At 54.4% G+C, this 18,792-nt stretch overlaps 1 protein-coding gene and 1 long non-coding RNA gene across 4 annotated transcripts; one reads left to right on the top strand and one right to left on the bottom strand.

Moving 5' to 3' along the window:
* Window positions 1-995: 995 nt before the first annotated feature.
* smg7 (SMG7 nonsense mediated mRNA decay factor) lies at window positions 996-18,596 on the top strand. Of its 3 annotated transcripts, none has more exons than XM_030114592.1 (23): window positions 996-1,131; window positions 1,865-1,896; window positions 3,088-3,205; window positions 4,968-5,100; window positions 5,216-5,387; window positions 5,624-5,695; window positions 6,318-6,468; window positions 6,627-6,762; window positions 6,854-7,016; window positions 7,090-7,249; window positions 7,332-7,399; window positions 7,507-7,567; window positions 7,650-7,769; window positions 7,858-8,281; window positions 8,366-8,507; window positions 8,998-9,422; window positions 9,563-9,940; window positions 10,584-10,733; window positions 11,362-11,448; window positions 12,140-12,284; window positions 12,366-12,536; window positions 12,609-12,766; window positions 17,290-18,596. In XM_030114592.1, exons 1-23 carry the CDS (start codon window positions 1,106-1,108, stop codon window positions 17,401-17,403), a joined length of 3,606 nt encoding a protein of 1,201 aa, XP_029970452.1. In that variant the 5' UTR covers window positions 996-1,105; the 3' UTR covers window positions 17,404-18,596. The 3 variants fall into 3 exon arrangements, with proteins under 3 accessions (XP_029970452.1, XP_029970451.1, XP_029970453.1); XM_030114591.1 differs by having other exon boundaries at window positions 7,858-8,290; XM_030114593.1 differs by lacking the exon at window positions 10,584-10,733.
* On the bottom strand, window positions 4,613-11,411 carry LOC115405126 (uncharacterized). The gene is made up of 3 exons (XR_003933418.1): window positions 11,328-11,411; window positions 5,889-5,891; window positions 4,613-4,624 (listed from the first exon to the last, which is right to left on the bottom strand). It is a non-coding gene; the product is annotated as an uncharacterized LOC115405126 (long non-coding RNA).
* Window positions 18,597-18,792: the final 196 nt, after the last annotated feature.

Below are 18,792 nucleotides of genomic sequence, written 5' to 3'. Positions count from 1 at the left end.
TAGCTCCTATTCATTTTATTATTTTATTTTTCTACCAATAACAACAACAATAATAACAAAAACGATGCTCATGTTGGTTTTATAGTTTGAATTATCGCTACTGCCATAATGAAGTAAAGGGAACAGCTGTATTAACGGCACATCAGGCCGCTGTGACACTTGTTCCTGAGAAGAAGTGCACCGAGTTTATAAGATGCTCTGCTAAAGTGTAAACATACCCACATGTTCCGGAGATATCCACACACACACACACACACACACACACACACACACACACACACACACACACACACACACTAGTGTTCCAAACATCCTCGATAAGGATGTCAGCTCTTGGCTGGCAGCTGACATCAACACCAAACTGTCCAATTGTGAACAAAGTGCAACCTATCTGTCGGGGCAGGCCCAGCCCAGAAGAACATGGAATAAAAACTCTGTTTCATGAACGATCAGGATGGTTTCGGGGTGAAATACTGCATGTTTTTCCCTGTATAGGACCAGCGCTGAACATTACATCTGGCTATACTTAAATAAATGGCAATAATCTGAAGTCAGTTGTTTTGGCGTTTTTCATACCAAGCATAGAATCAAAGAACCGGGTGGAGTCAGATGACTGAAGTCCCAGGCTCCAACAATCATAATGATAATAACAATAAGCACATTATTGTCACTACTGGAACAATGTTACAAGAGTTTGTACAGCAGTGAAATGTAGTTTTCAGCATCTTCTGTGTCAGGAACACACATAAATGTTAAAAAAGCAAACGAGGAACAATAAGATATAAAATACTGAAACCAAGACAAGACCAGGAATAAAAGTATTTACAGCAAATAATAATAATAATAATAATAATAATAATAATGATAATAATACATTTTTTTAAATGATCATTTAATCATTTATTTCCACTAGAAGTCCCCCCCCCCCCCACCCCCCCCACCCCCCCCCCCCCCCACACACACACACACACACACACACGCACACACACACACCTGCCCCGCCTCCCCGCGCGGCCCTGTGCGGGTCAGACAGGAACAATATGGCGCCGGGAGGAGTGTTAGCCGTCGGACCAGTCGTTGTCTGAAAGACTGGCGATCCGGCAGGATGAACGTCTGCGCCCAGTACCTCCGGTAAGGTGGGCTCATTGGGCCCTGCGCTCCCCCGCGGAGACACCGGTTCGCCCAGAGAGGCCAGCATTGATGCGGTCGGGGGGGCTGTTTGGTTCGGATGTTAGCTCCGGAGCTAGCTGCTCCGGGACCACCCCCTTAGCTAGCTTCGGCGCTAGCTTAGCTTCAGATATCAACAAACCATTCGCCGCGTCCTCACGCCGCTTTAACCCCGCAGCAGAGGACTCGGTGGCATTACTCTGAGCAGGCTGATATACGCAGGGTCTTTATTTAGCGAATTTAAACTTTAAATGAATGTTTGCGCACCTCTCTGTCTGTTATTAGCATTTAGCTATAGCCGTGTGTCAGGTTAGCATCGGCTAGCTGCTCCTGTAATGTTACATTCATGAGTTTCTAACTGATTCATACTGAACAGCCTCTTTAATTTGAATTTATCCGTGTGTATGTGGGATTAGCATTGAGTTTGGGGATATATTCGTCACACTGGGCTGTCAGCGGTGTGCGTTAGCATGTTACGGAGCTGTATTGTTTGGCTAGTTATCTTTAGAATTCAGGAAGTAGTCTGTTCCTCACCATGTCGACGTTGGATCTGAGGTTTCTCATGTTTCACAGCTCTCTGCCTCTCCTCTGTGTCTGTGTCAGTGACAGTGAGTAGAAAGCAGGTGTCTGTTATAATGCTGTGTGTCTGCGGCGGTGCTGCTCTCTAACCTCCTCTTCTCTGTTTACATCCGAGCAGACAGGCAGAGGCCCTGAAGGCTGACATGACAGGTAGGTCTGCTCCCTCACCTGTGTCTGTAGGTCTGCTCCCTCACCTGTGTCTGTAGGTCTGCTCCCTCACCTGTGTCTGTAGGTCTGCTCCCTCACCTGTGTCTGTAGGTCTGTCCCTTTCTTTGTATTCGTGATGGATTACCTCTGGGATGATTTGGTTTTCACCTGTTGATCTGGAGTCACTAAAACTCTGCTCTGTGAAGTATTTCTTTAGTGTCAGGTTGTGGATACACACTTAGCCAGTGTAAACTCGAGGACATGCTTTTTAAATCACACTCTGACATGAGTGGCATTGACTGACAAAAATGAAAATGTCTATCTCTGAGGTCTGAATGGCTGTGTGTGTGAAGCGAAGTGGACATTAATTCCTTCATGGGCTGTCCGTTTAGTTTCTTCTCATTCAGTGTGGGATTGTTGCTGACGCTGGGTGAAAAGCAGATTACACTCTGGTCTGGTAGCCGTCCTTCGCAGGGCTCAGAGAGAGAGAGGGAGAACATGCAACTCCACATCACAAATCCTCCAGCAACTGACTTCTCGCCATGATGGCACACTCTTTTCATATAATTGTGTTTTCATGTTGCTCATTCGGTCTGCGTTGTCTGTAAAAGGCTCTTGTTAAAAAGTGGCCTTCAGTCCTGGTTGAGGTGGAGGTTTGATCTGGGGGGGTTCGGGTGAATCCTGAAGCTTATTGCTCACAGCTGCTGAAGCAGTATTTCCCTCAGTGTCAGCTGAGCAGTCAGTCAGCGGGGTTTCCTCCAGACTGCTCGGTTTGGCAGACATTTTAACCGTCTGGTTGGACATAGGGCTGCTGCTGTCAGATAGTTTAGTAATGGATTTCTTGAGCAGTCGTTTCAGTCCTCATGATGGCTGGATCTCTGTCAGTCGCTCAGCTCTCTCATGCTCCTTTTTTGTCTGAATGTTTGGTGCTTTTGACCCCCTGACTGTCTGACACACCTATTGACCGGCGCTAACGTGTTGTGTTGATTCATGAGGTTGGAGTTTCCAGTATTGTTGAGCTGAAGTCTGCTATGTTGACATGTGATCTTCTGCTTGTTCATAGACCTTAATAGGCTGGAAACCATGTTCTCATGTTCACAACATGCAACATATTTATACAGTTCATCAGCTGTGTGATCTGAGAAGTTGGCGTAACTTTACCATATGTGTGTGTGCACGTGTGTGCATGCTTAGACTCCAAGCTGGGGGCAGCGGAGGTGTGGACGTCCCGACAGGCCCTGCAGGACCTGTACCAGAAGATGCTGGTGACGGACCTGGAGTACGCTCTGGACAAGAAGGTGGAGCAGGACCTGTAAGCTGCTGCTCCACACACACACACACACACACACACACACACACACACACACACACACACACACACACACACACACACACTGCCGAGCAGAGGATGTGACAGGCGTGTTTGGACTGTTTGGAAAGCGGCTGCAGGATGAGCAGGAGAGGCGCCGGCGTTGGGTTTGACCTCACATCCGTCTCTCTGAGCAGACGTCTTAAACTAACGTTCACTGAAGTTGTTTTCAAACGAAACACAGACCTTCTGTCGGTGTTACCGCTTCAGTTCTATTTACATGATGATTTCTCTGAAAGCGTAAACCCTTCGTCGTTTTCTGAGGTTTCATGGTCACAGCGATCCAACTCGGTCGCCTGTTCGTGTTTATAATGCTGTAATTAATGTTTCTGGACTTGGAGCCAATCAGAGCTGCTTCTGCATGAGGGCTGTGTGTTTAATGACTGGATGGACCGTATTTGTGGAGCAGTATTGTTGAACTAAACATTTCAAATTCACTCCGATATGATTTGGTGTCAGAACTTTAAGCGTGATTGACTTTTTCCTCTCACAGCCGTGGGAGTGATGAATCACTTCCCTGGAGTTCGGTACTTTATTTAAATCATGTATTCATCCGCATTTTCTCATTTTCACTCTCAGAGATTTCAAATGGGGCAGTTTTTCTAGGTTTCAATCTGAAATGTACTGGAATCATCTGGATGTAGATGTTTTTTGAAATGCCGTCAGCAGTGATTGATGAATCGGTGCAGAGAGGAAACCTGCTCACATTTAAAGGCCAATTTTTATCATTCCGCACATCCATTTCTGGTTTGTGTTTATTTTGTATCGGACATGGTTTCCAGGACGTCTTCCCGTCTCTGGACCACATTCACTTTTCCTGATCGTGAACTAATAATCTCCGGCTCTATAAACGCTCCATGCAGTTGCTGTAAAAACAAGTGAGAGTCTGAGATGAACGGTCAGTGTCCTGATTTCATCCCTCAGACTGAATCTGCTTCAACTTTCCCTTCCGCCTCTTTTGCAACATCTGAAGCGTTTGTTTTTGCTTTATTAGGCATATTTGAAGAATCATAAGAGGCACTTAAACTCTTCCAAACAGCAGCTTTTTTTATCTCACAAGACAGCAGTGAGACTGTAAATAATAATGTTTTATACGTTTCTGTCCTATTACTCAACAGCTATAACAAAATAATCTCGGAGCCATTTGAAACTTTTTGAGTCAATCTGCCGAAATTAGAGCAAAATCAAACCTCACAAACACAACAAGCTGCACGATTAGTTCAGAACTGTTTTAGTGGAAGTTTTATCATAACAACTATCGACTCCAGAAGATTTGCCCAGCTCAGGGACGGCTCTCCGCGAGGAGACGCTGGTAGCGGGAGATTGTGTTTCGCTGTGAAAGACTCCATATCTCACGTGGTGCTCAGGAGCACTTCGACAGCTGGTTCGTGTGTGGGGAAGTCCGCGTCTCAGGAAAAACAGAGCGAAAGTTCCAAGCGATTAAAGATGAGTGTGACGATCAGCCGCTCAGGCGTCGCTGTGTGTGATTGTGGAGGCTGTCGGTGGTGTCACACTCCAGCCTGCTCCAGATAAACAGCGGGCCGCGCTGTCGAGAGCGGAGACGGACTGCAGAGCGTCTCTGGACTTCAGCCCAGAGCTCATGTGATAAAAGATTCATCAACACTCTCTTCCTTATCCCAGCAGCAATCTGTTTCCGCCGAGGCCCGAAGCCTCGCTCCTGATGTTGTTCTCCGTCCCCCTGCAGGTGGAACCATGCTTTTAAGAACCAGATCACCACCCTGCAGAGCCAGGCCAAGAACCGGGCCAACCCCAACCGCAGCGAGGTCCAGGCCAACCTGTCGCTCTTCCTGGAGGCAGCCAGCGGCTTCTACACCCAGGTCAGCGTCGGCCGCGGCCCTCGCAGCTCTTTGGCTTCACCGGGTCACGCTTTAGTCGGCGTGAGGGGAGCTGCTCGCAGGGACAGGTGTGTTCACGGCCTCCGCTCTCCTTCAGTTGCTGCAGGAGCTGTGCACCGTGTTCAACGTGGACCTGCACTGCCGCGTCAAGTCGTCCCAGCTCGGCATCATCAGCAATAAGCAGAGCAGCAGCAGCGCCATCGTCACCCCGCAGCCCAGCTCCTGCTCCTACATCTGCCAGCACTGCCTCGTCCACCTGGGAGACATCGGTGAGGAGGACTGCTCTCTCTGCAGCTCCGCTTCACTTTCACGCTTTAATTTGGTTCTGTAGTGCCCTGTTTATTCCTCAACTGAAGTTTTTCTTTGAGCATTTGGACCAGGATAATGTCATAAATTGTAATCATCTCTATTTGAAATGTATATAATGCTGTGAGCCGAGCTGTAAAAATAACCAGCCAGCATATGAAAGAACGAGCTGATATTTATGATATTGACTGTGTTTCAGCACGATATCGAAACCAGACGAGCCAGGCAGAGTCGTACTACCGACACGCAGCTCAGCTGGTCCCATCCAACGGTGAGTCTCACTCTTTTAGATTTTCACCTCAGGGAAGCGCTGATCCCCGCATCAGGTATTGGTCCCAAACCAGCAGAGCAGCTCACCAGACTCCAGTTCACGCTTTCTGTTTCTTCAGGTTACATTTCAGTTATTTAAAATTTTAAAAAATTACAGACGCTTGCAACACTTAATTTGACGTGGATGATTGAACAAACTGACAGTTAGCAGCATGTATTCGTCCTCAGCTTTTACCGTCACCTCAGATCTGAGGTGAGCTGTTTTCTTCCCTGGCTTGGTGGGATCGCATCGTCTCCGAGCAAACAGTGCGCTTGTGTCGCTTCAGTGAAGAGATTAAACGTCTTTTTGACTCCTGATACAGCCCGATACCATGACTTCAAACCACGCTGGTTTGGCTCAGGGGAAAACAGACTGACTGTAGAATGTCAGTCTCCGTGCTGCTTCAGTGATGACAGCCAATCAGCCTTTCTCACAAACAAAACCCTTCGTTTAATTGACCAGTATCAGTCAGTCAGTGGAGGATTTAACAGACGTGTCGTTAAACACCGCTGCTCTCCAGTAACGTGTGTTTTCTTGTGATTTAAACCCTTCCCTTCGCTCTCTGCTCGTCTTTCTGCTGCAGGTCAGCCCTACAACCAGCTGGCCATCCTGGCGTCCTCCAAAGGAGACCACCTCACCACCATCTTCTACTACTGCCGCAGCATCGCGGTCAAGTTCCCCTTCCCAGCAGCCTCCACCAACCTGCAGAAGGCGCTGTCCAAGGCTCTGGAGAGGTGAGGGGCTGGATTTGGCGCTCACGTTACGAATGCGTGGCGTGAAGCGTTGCCTTCTCAGTGAGGGTCGAAGTGCAGACGGCCACTGTGACAGTGTGGTGGAAACGACCATGAAAGCTGGTAATTGTTGAAACTGTGTGACCCTTGCTGTCGTGCAGCCGGGACGAGGTGAAAACCAAGTGGAGCGTGTCGGATTTCATCAGAGCCTTCATCAAGTTCCACGGTCACGTGTACCTGAGCAAGAGCCTGGACAAGCTGGACGCCCTGAGGGAGAGGCTGGAGGAGCAGTTCCAGGTGGAGGGCTCCTTTCCACAGCCGACGCTCTGCCTGTTTGTGTCCATGTCTGCATTCTGAGTGTGTGTGTGTGTGTGTGTGTGTGTTACAGAGGCTGATCCTGCAGAAAGCCTTCAGCTCCCAGCAGCTGGTCCACATCACGGTCATCAACCTGTTCGAGCTGCACCACCTGAGAGACCTGACGGCCGACAGCAGCGTGCAGAGCTACAGCAGCGAGCAGCAGCTCAGCTGGTTCCAGCTGCTCGGCCTCTTCAGTAAGACGCTCAGACACTCTCCTCGCCGCCGCGCCGCTGCCGGCGAAGCCTCACCTCACTCCTGGTTCCGCAGTGTCGTTCCTGGGCGTGATGTGCAGCCGCGCTCTGCTCAACAAGAACTGCGGGGAGGAGGTCATGGGCGAGTGTCCGCTGCCGGCCATCAAGGTCTCCCTGGACTGGCTCAAGCTGAGACCCAGCGTCTTCCACGAGGACGCCGTGGACAAGAGGCAGCAGTAAGTGGGAGGAGTCCTCGCCCGTCGCGTCAGCGAGGTCTCCGCTGTAGGTCTGACTCGGTGTCCTCCTCGTGTCTCTCAGCGTCTGGCCCTGGCTGGTGTCCATTCTCAACAGCTTTCAGCATAAAGAAGACGATGCGGCGTCCTCGGGTACGCCCGGCACTCGGATTACTTCCTGTTTTGGCTGTGTGGGCGGGGCAGTACGGTCAGCTGATTGAACTGGTCTGAGCTGCTCTCCACACGTCTTTTCTCCTCAGTGATTCCTCTGCCGGAGGAGTTCGAGCTCCAGGGTTTCTTGGCTCTGCGTCCTGCTCTCAGGTACTCACTCTGCCTGTCCTCGGCACGGGGACGGGCCGGATTGTGAGTTTGGCCTCAGTGTTGACGCTCTGTCCCTGTTCAGGTTGCTGGACTTCACTAAAGGACATCAGGGGATTCTGGTGGAGAGGGACGGACTCCCGGTTCACACCCGGCACCGGAGACTGGTCAGCCTGGGCAAGTGGGTGGCAGACAACCAGCCAGGGTGGGTGTCCTCCCGTCCTCCCGTCCTCCAGCCTCTGTGTCCTTCAGCAGAGGGACACCCTCACGTCTTGTCTGTCTCCTTCCTGCAGGCTCCTGCAGTACAGGGTGAGCGAGGACGGCCTCCTCGTCTTCGTCACCGACATTCCGGAGCAGGCCATCGAGGAGCCGCAGGAGAAGGAGGCGCCGGTCCTGCAGGAGTCGTCCATCGACGAGCAGACGTGCAACGACGGCGGCAACTCGGGCCTGAAGTCGGTGCTGTCCGCCGGGAAGACGCAGAGCTCGTGGCACGACGGCGGCGAGCGGCCCGTCGTCACCTTCAAGGAGAACATCAAGCCTCGAGAGCAGAGCCGCGAGCCCGTCCGCAACCACCACCAGAAGGACAACGGCAAGGAGCGGCGCGACTTCTCCAAAGGCAACGGGATCGTTGGGAAGGGCGACCTGAAGAGGGACGGCAAGAGGAAGAGCGAGCCCAAGAAGATCGGCCTGGAGAAGACCGCCGACGCCGGCAAGCAGGTGCTGACGGTAAAGAGCGGTGTGTTTCGGCGGCTGCTCCGCGGCGCCGAGCGCAGTGATGTGACGTGTCGGTTCGGCCTTCAGGTGAAAGCACAGACCGAGCTGCGGAAAACTCCCGTCTCAGAGACGAAGAAGACCCCGGCCACTCAGACTCAGACCACCTGCTCCTCCCAGTTCATCCCCATCCACCATCCGGGAGCCTTCCCCCCTCTGCCCAGCAGACCCGGTATGCCGCCGCCGCCACACCTGTCCGGACGCCACAGCCCCGTGCTTATACAGGGAGAACATGCAAACTCTATGTAAACAGACCCCCAGCTAAACCTGAAACAGGAGCTTTCCTGCTTCGGAGTGAGAACAGGCGCTCAGTGCTCTGTCATCAGGAAACCTCATCGTTCATTTAATAATTACTGATAATTATGTTATTTACCTTCTCATCCTTCACAATCTTTACATTTCTTTAGTTCTCTGTGACAGATTCCTAAAACACCTTCACGGCCTTCAAATGGCAACAAGAAATTAGCAGGGCAAGCAATTTCAGAGCAGATCTGTAGAGAATTGAAACTCAGCTGATTTAACAGAATCCAGGTCTTCAGGATTAGTTTAGTTGATCCAGATCATTTCTAATTCTTCAATAAGAAATAGAGCAGCGAACCTGTTTTCATTGTCCGCAGTGTGAGGCTCGGTGTGAACCCTGTTCCCGTTGGTTCATTCTGCAGGTTTCCCTCCCTCGGCCTACGTGATCCCGCCCCCGGTGGCCTTCCCGGGGATCCAGGTGAACCCGGGCTTCACCTTCTCCACAGGGGTGTCGGTCCCGGGGCCGTTCCTGCAGCCGGCCGTCCACACGCAGGCGGGCGCGCAGGTCCAGGCTGGGAAGCAGTCCCACATTCCCTACAGTCAGCAGAGGCCCTCGGGGCCGGGGCCGGGCCAGGCGCCGGGGGCCTCGGGTCAGGGCCCCGGGTCCATGAACCAGGGCTCCTCCCAGACCCAGCAGGCCCAGGTCCAGCCGCCCTCCCAGCAGGCGCTGCAGCAGTCGGTCCAGCTGCAGGTTCAGGCCATGAGCCAGCAGCAGCAGTCGCCCACCAAGCCGGGCCAGCAGGGGGGGATGGGGAAGAGCCCGCCCCACCACCCGGGGCTGCAGCAGGTCAGCTCTCAGCCGGGACGTCCGCGGGGGGGTCTCTCCGTCCGGGGGGGTCTCTCCGTCCGGGGGGGTCTCTCCGTCCGGGGGGGTCGCTCCGTCCGGGCCGGCCGGCCACTCACTCTCGCTGTGCTCGGTTCTCGCAGTACATGCAGGTGCAGGAGCAGCCTGCTCAGATGTGGACGCAGGCCCAGGCCGCCCTGCAGAAGATCTCCCCCCTGCAGATGTCCCTGAAGCAGCCCCAGCAGCAGCAGCAGCAGCAGCAGCAGGCGGCCTTCTACATGGCCGCCCAGGACCCCCTCAAGCTGTACGAGCACCAGCTGCCCGCGCAGCAGCAGCAGCTCTCCAACGCCGACAAGAAGATGAAGTACCCGGACGTCAAGATGTCCGACTTCTACTGGGAGCCGCCGTACAGGTTGGGGGACGGCCCGCCGCTGATGGCTGACAGGATGAAGCGGCCTCCGCCCGGCGCGCTCTGCTCGGAGCAGGAGGCTCCCGTCGGGCCGCGCGGACCCCCCTTTGAGGTGAGCAGGTCGGGGGTCGGTGGTCACAGAGTCCTGATCAGGCTGCTTCTGCGTCTGGCTCTGACTTGTTTTATGAGATCTGTTTCAGTTTTCTTTTCGTCCTCCTGGTGGAGCTTTGCACTCAGGTTAGATGATTCCTGTGAGGTCAAAGTTACAGCAAGCAGAATGTGGCTGAAGTTCACAGCTACAGTTGCAGTTTTGATGAGGGACGAGCACAGAGCAGTCGCTGAGAGGACACTGGCTTCTCTGAGAAAGATATTCATGAAACATTGCAGCTTTTCGTTCTCCATGAAGACGTTTTGTTCTTACCTCAGCTTTGGAGGAGGACGACGACTCATTTTGGTGAAATTCAGATCGTTTTGTTGAGTTGAATGAAGGGTTCTCGGTTAGAACTCAGAAGGGATTCTGTCTCGGCTGCTGCTGGACGTCTTTGCTCTGGTTTTCTTTTTGTTTGGTGAGTTAGAATGTTTAAATCCAGGGATTAGTCTGATCTGAGCGTTGGACCTGTTCACTGTGAGCTTTGCTGGCTTTTTTTTTATCTTTAACTTTCCTTCTTTCCACTTCCTTCTTACTGGCTTGCCTTCTTTCTGTTTCTCTTGTTTGTTTTTCCACCCCTCTCCTTTTCTTCCTCCTCTTCTACCAGGACAACAAGAGCTCGCCTCTTCTACCTCCTGACCTGTTAAAAACTCTAGCAGATTTTGAGGAGGAGGAGGAGCTGGTCTTTACTAAGCCTCCTGATTTCTTCCAGGCCCTGGCCGGCCCTCTTAGCACTGCTCCTGGACCAAATATTTATGTATGTAGCCCTGCCTTCCTCTTCCTCTTCCTCTTCCTCTTCCTCCCTGCATCCTGTCTCTGCTCGTCCACCTGCCGTCTTGCACGCTCCCTCCCTCACCCATCAAATACTGAAGCCTGTCACTGTCGATGTTCAAGTAGTTCCTGATGATTCTCTTCAGCTGTCAGACCTGCAGAGACCCAGGAATAGAATCATCTCCTAGTTCAGGTTTCGTATGATGAGTTGCTTTAACGGCATGCTGAACGTCTGCGGCGCTGCACAGCATCAGGAGAGAACAGTCTGAAGTCGTTCAGCTTCTGCCTTTAATCGCTTCCCATTCATCAAACCTCCTCCTTTGTGTTACTGTGACGCAGCTGCATGAGTCTCTCCTGTCATCTTCTCCAAGGTGTTTTTAGAATGAACAGACAGTCGTGACATTCTTGGAGAAAAGCTGATTTTTATATTGACAGTTAAAGAAAGACCCCGTCACAGTAAACGTGATCGCTGTCCTCTGTTCTCCACTGATGCAGTCAGCCAGAGAAATGAAGTCAGACGTTCTGGTAACGTTTAGAACAGTTCTGGGCAGGTGTTGATGTGGACGAGTGATGTGGAAACCTGTGCTCAGGCCGTTTCTCCTCCGCCTCGGCAGTTGTCCAACCAGACCAGGATGGAGAGCGGCCCCGAGGTCGGCAGCCAGTCCTCTTCTCTCCTGCCCATGCCTGGCTTCCCCATGCAGGTCCGAGCCTTCAGCTCACACACACACACACACACACACACACACACACACACACACACACACACACACACACACACACACACACTGGTGTGTCCTCTGGGTTTCCACTTAAAGCTCGGGTCGACGATCTTGGAAAACTAGCATGCAGCACGAATGTAGCATCTCCCCAAGGCTCCGCCCAGCTCCCACCCCATTGGAGGAGCTCCCGTTGGGAGCGAACGTGTTTGTGATGGCCTCCAATGTTATGAACCTTCCTGACTGCTGCACACAACGCTCATAGGAGCGCAGCGCGCCGCTCCGCTTCCTTCTATTTTTCACGCCAGCCGCGAGCGCCGAGAGCGCCTTGGCTCTGAACCGGGGCCAGCGCACGCCATTGAAATGTACGCAGGGGGCTGGTAGAACGGCGAAGGGATTTGATTGATTCCTTAAGAGCGGTCCGCGCGATACGATTGGTCGAAGTTTTTACTGTCCTGTGGCCGCGACAGTGGTCAGATTTTTTCTGCACTTTTTTCCGTCCACATAATGACTTCTCCCAGGGGGCAGGGAGGATTTCACTCAGGATGACAAAAAGTGTTTTGGGACAACATCGTCTACCCTAGCTTTAAAAATGTAATGGGGGACTATAGTTTGAAATGGGGTTAAAAAGTTTTCCAGCTCAGTTACTGATGAGAATGTGTGTTTGTGTGTTCAGGAATACAACAGCATCTTCAGCCAGGCCTACGGCAAGAACCTTCCCCCGAGTTCCAAAGCCGACTCTCCCATGGTGCACCAGGAGACGTCGCTGTACTCCCTGTTTCAGGGGACTCCGTGGTCCCCGTCCCTCCCCGCCAGCTCAGGTACGCCACGCACAACGCATTAAAACCCAGCGCCGCCACGTGAAATGAAAGGTCTGACGTGAGCTGCGCTCCGATCGGCAGACCACTCCACCCCGGCCAGCCAGTCCCCCCACTCCTCCAACCCCAGCAGCCTGCCGTCCTCCCCGCCGACACACAACCACGGAGCCCTGCCCTTCTCCAACTTCGGGCCCATCGGCACTCCGGACAGCCGGGACCGCCGAGTGGTGGATCGCTGGAAGGCCGACAAGAGCGGTGAGACCGAGAGGACGGCTTCTGATCCTCCGTCGTCCCGCGGGAGTCTTCACTCTGCTTATCGCCCCACAGGAGCCGTCAGCGGGTTCGGTCTGGACTACCTGCCCGCTGCTCCCTCGTCCACAGCCTCCGACTCCAGCTGGCACCAGCCGGGAAACGCCGGCAGCTCCTGGACCAATCAGGAGTCTCCGATGGAGGAGTCCTCCACAGTGCTGCTCGACAGCCTCAAGGTGGCTCACGACACGACACCACATGACGCCACACGACATGACGCCACACCACACGACATGACGCCACACCACACCACATGACGCCACACCACACCACATGACGCCACACCACACCACATGACGCCACACCACACGACATGACGCCACACCACACGACATGACGCCACACGACATGACGCCACACCACACCACATGACGCCACACGACATGACGCCACACCACACCACATGACGCCACACGACATGACGCCACACCACACCACATGACGCCACACGACATGACGCCACACCACACGACATGACACCACACGACATGACGCCACACGACACCACATGACGCCACACCACACCACATGACGCCACACCACACCACATGACGCCACACCACACCACATGACGCCACACCACACCACATGACGCCACACCACCACACGACATGACACCACACGACATGACACCACACGACATGACACCACACCACACGACATGACACCACACCACACGACATGACGCCACACCACACCACATGACGCCACACCACACCACATGACGCCACACCACACGACATGACGCCACACCACACCACATGACACCACACGACATGACACCACACCACACGACATGACACCACACCACACGACATGACGCCACACCACCACACGACATGACGCCACACCACACCACATGACGCCACACCACACCACATGACACCACACGACATGACACCACACCACACGACATGACGCCACACCACCACACCACATGACGCCACACCACACGACATGACGCCACACCACACCACATGACGCCACACGACATGACGCCACACCACACCACATGACGCCACACGACATGACGCCACACCACACGACATGACACCACACCACACGACATGACGCCACACGACATGACGCCACACCACACCACATGACGCCACACGACATGACGCCACACCACACCACATGACGCCACACGACATGACGCCACACCACACGACATGACGCCACACCACACGACATGACGCCACACGACATGACGCCACACCACACCACATGACGCCACACGACATGACGCCACACCACACCACATGACGCCACACGACATGACGCCACACCACACCACATGACGCCACACGACATGACGCCACACCACACGACATGACGCCACACGACATGACGCCACACGACACCACATGACGCCACACCACACCACATGACGCCACACCACACCACATGACGCCACACCACACCACATGACGCCACACCACCACACGACATGACACCACACGACATGACACCACACGACATGACACCACACCACACCACATGACGCCACACCACACCACATGACGCCACACCACACCACATGACGCCACACCACACGACATGACGCCACACCACACCACATGACACCACACGACATGACACCACACCACACGACATGACGCCACACCACCACACGACATGACGCCACACCACACGACATGACGCCACACCACACCACATGACACCACACGACATGACACCACACCACACGACATGACGCCACACCACCACACCACATGACGCCACACCACACGACATGACGCCACACCACACCACATGACGCCACACGACATGACGCCACACCACACCACATGACGCCACACGACATGACGCCACACGACATGACGCCACACCACACGACATGACACCACACGACATGACGCCACACGACACCACATGACGCCACACCACACCACATGACGCCACACCACACCACATGACGCCACACCACACCACATGACGCCACACCACACCACATGACGCCACACCACCACACGACATGACACCACACGACATGACACCACACGACATGACACCACACCACACGACATGACGCCACACCACACCACATGACGCCACACCACACCACATGACGCCACACCACACGACATGACGCCACACCACACGACATGACGCCACACCACACGACATGACGCCACACCACACGACATGACACCACACGACATGACACCACACCACACGACATGACGCCACACCACCACACGACATGACGCCACACCACCACACCACATGACGCCACACGACATGACGCCACACCACACCACATGACGCCACACGACATGACGCCACACCACACCACATGACGCCACACGACATGACGCCACACCACACGACATGACGCCACACGACATGACGCCACACGACACCACATGACGCCACACCACACCACATGACGCCACACCACACCACATGACGCCACACCACACCACATGACGCCACACCACCACACGACATGACACCACACGACATGACACCACACGACATGACACCACACCACACCACATGACGCCACACCACACCACATGACGCCACACCACACCACATGACGCCACACCACACGACATGACGCCACACCACACCACATGACACCACACGACATGACACCACACCACACGACATGACGCCACACCACCACACGACATGACGCCACACCACACGACATGACGCCACACCACACCACATGACACCACACGACATGACACCACACCACACGACATGACGCCACACCACCACACCACATGACGCCACACCACACGACATGACGCCACACCACACCACATGACGCCACACGACATGACGCCACACCACACCACATGACGCCACACGACATGACGCCACACGACATGACGCCACACCACACGACATGACACCACACGACATGACGCCACACGACACCACATGACGCCACACCACACCACATGACGCCACACCACACCACATGACGCCACACCACACCACATGACGCCACACCACACCACATGACGCCACACCACCACACGACATGACACCACACGACATGACACCACACGACATGACACCACACCACACGACATGACGCCACACCACACCACATGACGCCACACCACACCACATGACGCCACACCACACGACATGACGCCACACCACACGACATGACGCCACACCACACGACATGACGCCACACCACACGACATGACACCACACGACATGACACCACACCACACGACATGACGCCACACCACCACACGACATGACGCCACACCACCACACGACATGACGCCACACCACACCACATGACGCCACACGACATGACGCCACACCACACCACATGACGCCACACGACATGACGCCACACCACACGACATGACACCACACGACATGACGCCACACGACACCACATGACGCCACACCACACCACATGACGCCACACCACACCACATGACGCCACACCACACCACATGACGCCACACCACACCACATGACGCCACACCACCACACGACATGACACCACACGACATGACACCACACGACATGACACCACACCACACGACATGACGCCACACCACCACACGACATGACACCACACCACACCACATGACGCCACACCACACCACATGACACCACACCACACCACATGACGCCACACCACACGACATGACGCCACACCACACGACATGACACCACACGACATGACACCACACTACACGACATGACGCCACACCACCACACGACATGACGCCACACCACCACACGACATGACGCCACACGACACCACCACACGACACGACGCCACACGACACGACATGACGCCACACCACCACACGACATGACGCCACACGACACGACATGACACGACACGACACGACGCCACACGACACGACATGACACGACACGACACGACGCCACACGACACGACATGACGCCACACCACCACACGACATGACGCCACACCACCACACGACATGACGCCACATGACACGACATGACACCACACCACACGACATGACACCACACCACACGACACGATGCCACACCACACCACACGACGCCACACGACATGACGCCACACGACATGACGCCACACGACATGACGCCACGCCACACAACATGACGCCACACGACACGACACCACACCACATGACGCCACACCACATGACACCACACCACACGACATGACGTCACACGACATGACATGACATGACATCACCACACGACATGACGCCACACCACACGACATGACACCACACCACACGACACGACGCCACACCACACGACATGACACCACACCACACGACACGACGCCACACCACACCACACGACGCCACACCACACCACACGACGCCACACGACATGACGCCACACGACATGACGCCACACGACATGACGCCACGCCACACAACATGACGCCACACGACACGACACCACACCACATGACGCCACACCACATGACACCACACCACACGACATGACGTCACACGACATGACATGACATGACATCACCACACGACATGACGCCACACCACATGACATGACATGACATGACATCACCACACGACATGACGCCACACCACATGACATGACATGACATGACATCACCACACGACATGACGCCACAGCACACCACACGATCCGTCGCGGCAGGATGTTTTCCGGCTGACCTTTGGCGTGTCTTCAGTGCTGTGCTTTCTGGCCCCTGCAGTCCATCTGGTCGAGCTCCATGATGCAGCCGGGCCCGTCGGCGCTGGAGCAGCTGCTGCTGCAGCAGAAGCAGAAGCAGCAGCGGGGCCACGGCGCCATGAACCCGCCTCACTGAACGCGGCCCGAAGCGGCGCTTTGTGTCTGGACGTCGACGCACCACCACCAGGAGAAACCGGAGGGGGAACCACAACAACCAGAAGTTTGACGAAGAGGAGCTCCGACTAAAATGGGAAACTTAAACCGGCGAGAAGACGGTGGAGGCTGGGGCGGCGACGCGACCCCCCGACGAGGCTGAATCACAACCCCCCACCCCCTCGGCTGTCGAGGAGCGGTGACGCCCCTCCTGGAATCGGAGGACGGGGGGATCTCTTCAACCGCGGTGCTTAGCGCCACGCTGCCGCCGGGTTTCCTTCAACCCGCGGCCATCTGAACATTGAGGAACACAACCCCGCCCCCTCGCCACCACAGTGACCCCCCCACGCCCGCTTGAGGACTGACGCCACATCACCACGACTCCTCTCTCATCCGAACAACTCCTCCTTGTTCCGGAAATCTAATCTGAAGTCAAAAAAAGAAGAGCTCCAGCCCGGAGGCGCCTGCTCGGGTCTGATGGAACGGAGCGCCGGTTTTTAGCGTCTCTGCCGCCTCGGACTGACGCTGAGGTCGCCGTGAGAGAGCGAGGACGATGTGGTGATCAGGTTCGGGGGGCGGCGAGGTGAAGCAAGGGGGGCAAAACAGCAGACTGGACTTTCTGATCTCAGTTTGGGTTTCAGCTATCTAAATATATAAGTGACTATATATTGCCATAGTTGGACTTGAAACAGGCCTCGGCTCTTCGCTGGGTTGTTGGAGTTTTGTTGGAAGCCCCGCCTTTTAGTGGGAGGAGCCTGTTGGCCCAGAGATGCCTTCAGGGCGTCGGGACGAAGGCGCGAGGCAGGAGGGAAGGGCGGCTGAGAACAAAAAAGAAGAAATTAAAAAAACAAACCAACCAACCCTGTGGATCGTAGGGTAGTATTACTGTTAGCTTCATGAGATTTGCAGATATTAACTGAAAAAAGAAGAAAAAAAAGACCCACCCCGAGTGTATTTTGTGATTTGTTTGTAGCAGTTTTAGCTTCTCGCCCTCCGAGGCGAGCACAGGTATGTCTATTAGCTTCCTGCTTGGATATTTTTCGGGGTTCTCTTCCTCTTTGGCCTCTTCTTCCTCTTATTTCTTTAAGGAAAAAAAAAAGAGCGAATGAAAAGACGTTACCCCTGCTTGCTTCTCCCCTGCGTTCTGCGTTCCTTTCAGCTCATGTTCGGCCTTTCTCCTGGTTTGAAGCAGCTCTGCAGCCTGAATGTCTCCCGCCATCCGTTCCTTCAGCACTTGTCCTGCGCCGCAGGCCATTTTCTGTTTTCAGTTCGAAAGCGTCGGTAGCAGCTCTGCTTTTCTTTCTCCCGGGTTCGGTCTGAACCCACGCCGTTCAGTTCTCACCCTCATCGCTGACGATCTCAGGCTGCTTCC

Source organism: Salarias fasciatus, chromosome 18 (assembly GCF_902148845.1).
Source record: "Salarias fasciatus chromosome 18, fSalaFa1.1, whole genome shotgun sequence".
In the NCBI taxonomy this organism is placed as follows: domain Eukaryota; kingdom Metazoa; phylum Chordata; class Actinopteri; order Blenniiformes; family Blenniidae; genus Salarias; species Salarias fasciatus.
The sequence above is the reverse complement of the archived record's forward strand: the minus strand, read 5'-3'. Positions and strand labels throughout refer to the sequence as shown.

Bases quoted from the DNA above. Each gene is read 5' to 3' on its own strand.
- smg7 (XM_030114591.1), top strand. From the start codon at position 1,106: ATGAACGTCTGCGCCCAGTACCTCCG. The intron at 7,250-7,331 runs GTAAGTGGGAGG...CGTGTCTCTCAG, and splicing joins GCCGTGGACAAGAGGCAGCA to CGTCTGGCCCTGGCTGGTGT. The intron at 7,400-7,506 runs GTACGCCCGGCA...TTTTCTCCTCAG, and splicing joins AGACGATGCGGCGTCCTCGG to TGATTCCTCTGCCGGAGGAG.